This window comes from Pteropus alecto, unplaced genomic scaffold, assembly GCF_000325575.1.
Source record: "Pteropus alecto unplaced genomic scaffold, ASM32557v1 scaffold50, whole genome shotgun sequence".
In the NCBI taxonomy this organism is placed as follows: domain Eukaryota; kingdom Metazoa; phylum Chordata; class Mammalia; order Chiroptera; family Pteropodidae; genus Pteropus; species Pteropus alecto.
Window position 1 is genome coordinate 119,429 of NW_006431918.1, and position 7,352 is coordinate 126,780.

The 7,352-nt window shown below is 44.2% G+C and overlaps 1 protein-coding gene across 1 annotated transcript in view; it reads right to left on the minus strand.

The window, feature by feature from the left end:
• SLC7A11 (solute carrier family 7 member 11) overlaps nucleotides 1-7,352 on the minus strand; it is a 67,562-nt gene that overhangs the window by 7,744 nt on the left and 52,466 nt on the right. The window contains exons 9-11 of the mRNA XM_006906210.3: nucleotides 6,205-6,301; nucleotides 4,516-4,665; nucleotides 3,139-3,316 (exon numbers count right to left, since the gene is read on the minus strand). Coding sequence (XP_006906272.1) covers nucleotides 3,139-3,316; nucleotides 4,516-4,665; nucleotides 6,205-6,301 — 425 coding nt within the window. The remainder of the gene's footprint in view (nucleotides 1-3,138; nucleotides 3,317-4,515; nucleotides 4,666-6,204; nucleotides 6,302-7,352) is intronic.

The following is a 7,352-nucleotide window of genomic DNA, read 5'->3' on the forward strand; positions in this document are numbered from 1 at the left end:
GCGGCTGCCAGCCTGGCCGGGGTTCACCCGGTCCAGGAATCTCCACGTATCTGATATGTCGGTGGGGCATCTGTCCCCTTTTCCTTGGGAGAGAAGCTCACGTTTCCATCAATAATTAAGTAAATAAACAGCCAGGAGAATTAACTACTCTGTCACAGACGACAGGAAAAAGCTTTCTGTGCATCTGACTCTTCCCCCAAGAGCCCGTTCTCTGCACAGGAGCAAATGCTAGCGAACAAAATGTGGTTCAATACTGGCCTCCTGTGGCCAGAGGGATTCATCGAATCTCTGGAAATCGCACATCCTCACACCTCTGGTCAGGAACGTTCCCTGGCTCTGCGCCGAGCGGCCTGTCCCTGTTTTCCGAATGCTGTTCGGCTGCCGGCTTTTTTTTTTTTTTTTTTATGGAAGCTCCCTAGCTAAGATGTGTTTTGATGAACCATCGTTTCGCAGGGCTCATCTGCTCATGTATATTAGGGTGAAAATAAACGAGAGCATAAAGGCTAAAGAATGCTACCCAACAGGACGATCTGACATCACCTCCCTGAACCAACTGCTCCACGCAGAGGCTCCCTGGCCTCTCGGTTCACGCAGAGTTTCTCTCTCCCGACACAGAGCTGGTTGCGGGGACAGGCGAGGGGTGCTAAGGACTCTGCTGTTTTGTGCGTCTGTGGTGAGTGTTTTGTTTCGGCCAAAGACTAGGAAAATACTTGCTATTACAGCAATAAATACCATGATTTCTTTTTTTTTTTTTTTTTTTAATTTTCCTACAAAAATGCTTCCTAAGAGAAAAACCAAACCAAATTACCGAGGAGTGTTGCTTTTCGCTACTCGCTTTCAAGGGCGGCTATAAACATAAAGGGTGACAATGATCGCGGCTTAAAGGCAGAACTGCCACGCTCCTTGGTAAGCCTGAATGGCACGTTTTGAGAACCCGGGAACCATGACGAGACTGCCACATCGCTGCCCCTTTCACAAATGGCCAACCCTCAATCTAGAATCCTTGGAGATGCTCAAAACATCATGAGCGACAAAAAACTAAGCAAACACTTCAAAATGGCACGAGGAGGGAAACGCGTCAAAGAAAGACCAAGCGTAGACAGTGGGCGTAACGATGCCGTGATGAAGAAACAGTACCCGCTGGCAAAAGGGGAGCAGCTTACAGTCGGGTGACTCCAGACAGGAGGGACAGGGCGGCTGCGAAGGGGGAGCAAACAAGGGACCTGCGCCTTCGTCACGCTCCCTTCTCTCTGGGCCCCACGCGAGGGAGGCCAACTCCTTCGAGCTACGTCCCCTCGGTTTTCCGCGATGCTCGGGGGTTTCACCTGCCTCTAGCCGGCACCTGAGAGAAAACACAGATCCTCTAGCGCTGAGCGTTCACCTGTCCTGAACACTGGTCATGAGGAAAGCGATCCTAATGGTAAATAGCATGTAACGACACTTTCTTTTTTTCAGAATTTTATTTCCTACAACTGAGAAAACCTGACTAAAAATCTTCTACAGAAAACTAACGTGATCTAACAGAAAACAGAGACTAAATACCCTGCTAGGCAATCAGTCTGCCTGTGCTTGGTTTAAATACTGAACTTTTATAGGAACTTATAGAAACGCTTCTTCAGAGAACAGTGGTACCAGCAAGAAAAAAAAAATATATATTTGAGTATAAATAGCACATGCAAAGCCAAAGATAACAAATACCGATTGAAAGCTAATAAAGAACAGTAGTAGAAAAATTCTATTTTAAATGACTGGCTTCTAAATGAGTTTGTGTCACACACTAAACATTCAACAAGTACACCAAGTTTTTTGTGTGCTTGTTTGTTTGTTTGTTTAGAAACAGTGACATTATTCACAATTTTACCAGAAATCTCCCTCATTTTTTTACTGAACTTTTAAAAATTAACTAGAGTAAAGCAAGTAAATTTAAATGAATGAGCACAAAAGGTGTTTTCTAAATTCGTCAAACTCAGCAGCAAGGACATATCTGCTTCCCTGGCTGTATTTTTTACCTCTCCCTCTCTTCCCCCAGGTACTCAACCTCGAAAGATTAGGGACGTTGACGTCCAGCAGATGTGGATTCGAATCCCAGCTCCATGGTTTAAAAATCTGTTCCCTCAAAAATAAAATCTCGCCCTCCCCGAGTCCTGGGTTCCCCACGTGAGTCTGGGAACGACACCACCTCACTCAGATCTCAGCTACGAGGCTTTCTCCTCCTCCACTTCACCTGGTTGCCAAGCCCTGCGGGGTTTTCTCCTTTCGCATCCTTCACTTTCCCTTGGACCCTGCTGACAACGTCTGCGTTCAGACCCTCTTCGCTTCTTGTCGCGATTACTGTGGTAATCGCCCACCTCGGCCTCTGTCCTCGGCCTCGACCCCCTCTAGTGCATCCTCACTGTCTCTAGGATGATTTTCCTCAAACGCAAAACTGCCTGAGTTTGAATTCTAGCTCTTTTACTAAACGTCTGTATGGCTTGGAACAAGTGACGTGAATTCCCCCATGCCATAACTCAAAATCCACAAAATGGGGGTGATAATGCCCCCACCTCGGAAGGCCATTATAAAAATTAAATAAGACCATGTGACTTCTCACACATAGAATTCACACACGATAAATGTGAGCTGCTATTCTTCTCTTCCTTGTTCTTGCTGGTCTTATAACCCTCCTGAGATTCACCATGCCTATTAAATAGGGTATCGTTACAATCGTGATATTTAAGACCTTTTCAGGTCTCTGCCTAACTCCCCATCGAAACTCATATCAGTCACCAAGTAGTAGGTTATGATATAGAATCACTAAACTGCATTCAACCCAGAATAAAAGTAATTCGGTTAGTAAAGGATTCAGAGAGCGATTAGGCTGTTTATACAACTGCCAATAAAACTCTAAGAAAGCTGTCCTCCTAAGACATGATTAGGCAGCCCGACTAAAACTGCTCTGAAAGGGTCCAGCGCCTTACCCTAAACATCGTTCTGCTTTTCCTCCTCCCAGTTCTCATGAAAATGCAATAATTATTCAAACTAGTAACTGTCCCACTTACATTTTTGAACTGTAAGAAGTGCATGGCATGCATGTACCCCTAGATGAGTTTTCTACACATGGCTTCTCGAAAAGGTCCTGAAGCTGCTTGAAAGGCTTACCTGACACTCTTCTAAACCACTTGGGTTTCTTGTCCCATACGATAAAGAGATAGTAGGCGGGGACCCCGGTCAGTGTGATGATGAAGCCGATCCCTGTACTGAATGGATCTGAATAAAGGGACAGGGCGACCATGAAGAGACACGTGAAAGAAAACAAAGCTGGGATGAACAGCGGCACCTGAAACACAGCACAGGGGGAAAAAATCACATAGTTAGAGACGGGCTGCGGTTGAAGGTGAGAACGTCGGTTCTCAGGAAATCGGGTGATACGCTTTGGTCACATGACCAGGTGACAGGCACCATGCTACCTTACCTTACTAGCAAAAACTCTTTCATGGGGGCACAGGGACTGTATTAAACATACTCCCTTAATTTTTAAAAAAATCTTTGGATAGAATAAAGCCTAAGGATAAATAAGTGTGCTTCCTTAGAGACGTCCCGTTTGAATTATCTCACTCGTTAAGCACCACTACGATTTCTGTTTTTGATTTTTAATAGACGAGCTCTTTGATAACCATGATTGGAATACACTTTAATGTAGAGCCAAGACCATGGGCTGCTGGTTACGTGTTAAATTCTTTCAGTGTGTATTGATTTCCTGTTGGAGGTTCACAATAAGAACCCACAGAAACACAACAGGCCCATTCCTATCTAACCACTAATAAGGACGTTGCTAGCACTAGGCGATGACTATAATTAGAAACAAATTCTGACAGCGTGGCTGACAATATTATCTGTGTTATTTCTTAAAAGCAAATAAAGAGTGAGGTCAAATCAATCTGCAAACATTGTGGGCTGACGGAGGGGAGAAGCATATTCTCCAGCCCTCCCGAAAGGAAAATGTGCCATCTATGAAGTGGTTAATTCAAACGTCTTCCCTTTCCCTGGAGTGTATAATGTAGAAAAAGAGCAATATAATAAGTCATAACCTTTAAAAATACTTAAAATGTGTATTTCGTATAGCAACATCTCTTCTAGAGTTTTTATTAGTGACGATTCCGCATGTATCGGCCTTACTCTTTCTCAGCATGGCTGCCCACAACTATCCAGCATATAGACAGATCAAAGTATTGCGTACTTCAGACTTAACAGGTCATTGGGCACATCCACGAGAAATCAACATAGCGAACATCCTGCTTCGATACCACCGCCTTCCAAAAAATGAGACATATTGAGTTCATGCAAAAAAAAAAAATGCAATGAACTATTTTTCCAAGCTAAAAGCAATCCAATACGAAGGCAGTATCTGCAAGTGCTACACATTTATGGCAGAGATGCTGCTCTCCGCCCCAGCTTCTCATCATCAGCTTATGACAAAAGGAGGGCCAGCTATTAGCAGAAAGATTCATGCAAACCCATCAAGACTGCTGAGGTTACCTTGAAAGGACGATGCATATCTGGGCGTTTGTAGCGAAGATAAATCAGCCCGGCGACTGCTAGCCCAATAAAAAGCCACCTGGCGAAACTGAGGAAACTCAAAAGACTGTAGAGGTCCCCACAGAAGAGCATGATTATCGTCAGAGGGTGCTGCGGGGAGGGAGGGGAAAAACCACGCTCGGTGAGTGAAAGAGAAGACAGATGATCACGAACGAGAACATCACTACGCATCGCCCTTATCTTTTTGAAAGGGTTATTTATACTGATCGACTACCACTGGGATTAACACCGATATCTGACTAACCTCCTTTCTATATTCTGCTCTTAAAAATCCCTTTACATCCCTATAATAGAACGAGAGAGGGCCATCGTCACTACCACTCATTCGGAAGGAATTTTATACGGATGTTTGGTCTTTGGTTGCTTTTGCATGTGAGAGAAGAGACTGAGCTTTCAAAGTCGTCCTCGATGATGGAAAATGGGAAGCCCCAGAGACGGAGAGGATTAGTAAATAACTCGTCATAACAATAAAAAATGCACCCTACTTGCAAGTTTGCAGAAAGCTCTGCCAATGGTGTTTGATGAGCTCTTGGCTGTGCACACACATGAAACATAGCCACTTCTAGGTGACTCTGTCATCCCTGGAATGCAAAACATTGACCTTTCCTTCCTCCACTCTCGCGGTCCCCGTGCACTGGCCCTGGGTGACCCTGAGACCACAGAAAAGAATGCAGGGCAGAGATGAGCGTAGCAAGCCCCTGCAGCTGCACACGCCAAGGGCAGCATGACTGAGAGCAGAGGCTTAAAACGAAAGCCCTCTTCACGGAATAATACATTCTGTTCCCACAAGTGACGCTTAACTTCCAGATTCCACGCAGAGAGCTCGCATACTTTACAAAAAAAAAAAAAATCTCAAGGAAACATTTTGAAACAAATTAAATGCACGGGAAAAAAAAATTCAATGAATTCTATGGTGCTCCTGACAGCAGATTCCATTTGAGAAAAATGTTACAAAATGGTAAGTAAAAGCGATATAACATTGCCAATGGGTATTTGAGGACTGTTACACCTTACAGTCTTTTGTATCCTACATTTCATAGATATTCTTCTCCGCATAAAGAATTCTACAGCTCAAATTTAAGTCTTAGTGCTTTTATTTCTTCTCTCTAGGGTTTCTCTCAAATGTCTCACTTGTAATCACAGAATCAGCATATTGTCTAGGATTTTATCTTTCCTATAATTCTGAGTGCATTTCATTACGAGGGGCCAAGATGAGATCTCTCAGACATTTTGGACTGTAGTTTTTGGCTCCACTTTCAGGAATTAGAATCGAGACTTATTACTATGCATCCTTTTCTGTGAGGCCCCCTATGTCAATGACAGCAGCCAAGCTAATCATTTTGCTTAGGCCTCAGAATTTCTACAAGGGTGAAAAAGAAAGTGATCCAGTTATTGCCCCCTAGCATCAAATATGCATCAGAAATACTGAATAAAGAGAAGCAGGGGAAAATATCCTGCACTCCCCGCCCCTCTCTCCCCTCCCCACCTCCATCTCCACTAAGATACACATAGAGCCAATTGTGCAAAGAATTCGAGAAAGCAAAGCACTATCTAAAGTCTGGTCTGAAATCCTCGTCGCTAACCCGCCATTCGAGGGTCTATCTAGATACGCTGGTTAATGTGCATTACCAAAACAATGACAGCTGGCAGAGGGGTGTGCTTGCGGACATGGATCATGGAGAGGATTTCCGGAAGGTGACCCTCTCGAGACGCAACATAGAATAACCTGATGGGAGAAAAATGTGGGTGGAGTTGACTGTATCATTGATCGAAAGGAAAACCCCAGAAATCTCAGAGAAAGCACGCATCTTTTTCATACCAAATGGTTTGACATTTCTTAGGTGATTACTTAGCTTTCACTTTTCAGATGAGGTAGAGAACATCATGAGAAACCTGACTTTGAATTCGGTAAAATCTGCCAACATATTATATTCTTCTTTGAAGAGAAACAACAGCGACGCTGGACTCGGCAGAGCTCTACCCTACTTCTAAATAGCTGATGGTGAATTTAGTTCAGGTTCCTTGTATTGTATGTGTATCCTATGCTATCCAATCACACACACACACACACACACACGCACGCGCGCACGCACGCACGCACATTGAAAATGAATAGAGAAAACCTCATTTAAAATGGCGTTGGAAGGCCTGAAGGGGGACCTCTCATGCACTCCCTCGCAGACCGCCCCCGCTGGAAAAAAGACATTTTCTCCTTTCCCAGCAACAACCCAGAACTCTCACTCTCCTCCAAAGGCCTTTCACACCGAAGCACCCTCCCCCGCTCTCCTCTATGAAAGTGAACCCCTGTCCTTCGTCCCCTGGACTCGCCTACGGTTTCGCCACAGTTTGCGTGTCCCGAACTGTAATCCCTCTGCTATTCCGGAATAAACTCATCTCTCTGGTAAATAACTGGCTATTTCACTTTGAGGGTGATGACCCATAGAACATTCATATGTATCTGATTGGGTTTTTAACCTGATATTAAAATAAAAGGGAATTTTCACCAAACAAAACAAAAGGGATACAGATGGTGGGTGGTGATTTCTGGTGTCTCTTACTTTACTTTTTTTTTTTCTTGTCACCTTTAGAGAAACAAAAGATTTTATCGCCAGAAATAAAATGCTGTTGTTAGACTGTAGACATCCTATTAAAAAATGCCACCTGTCCAGCTTCAGACTGGGCTATGCGTAGAGGAGCAGCGCCCTCTAGTGGGCAGAATAAGACACGCTGTTGATCCTTGGACGAAGCCTTCAATCTCGTGTGCCCCTTTAAAAACA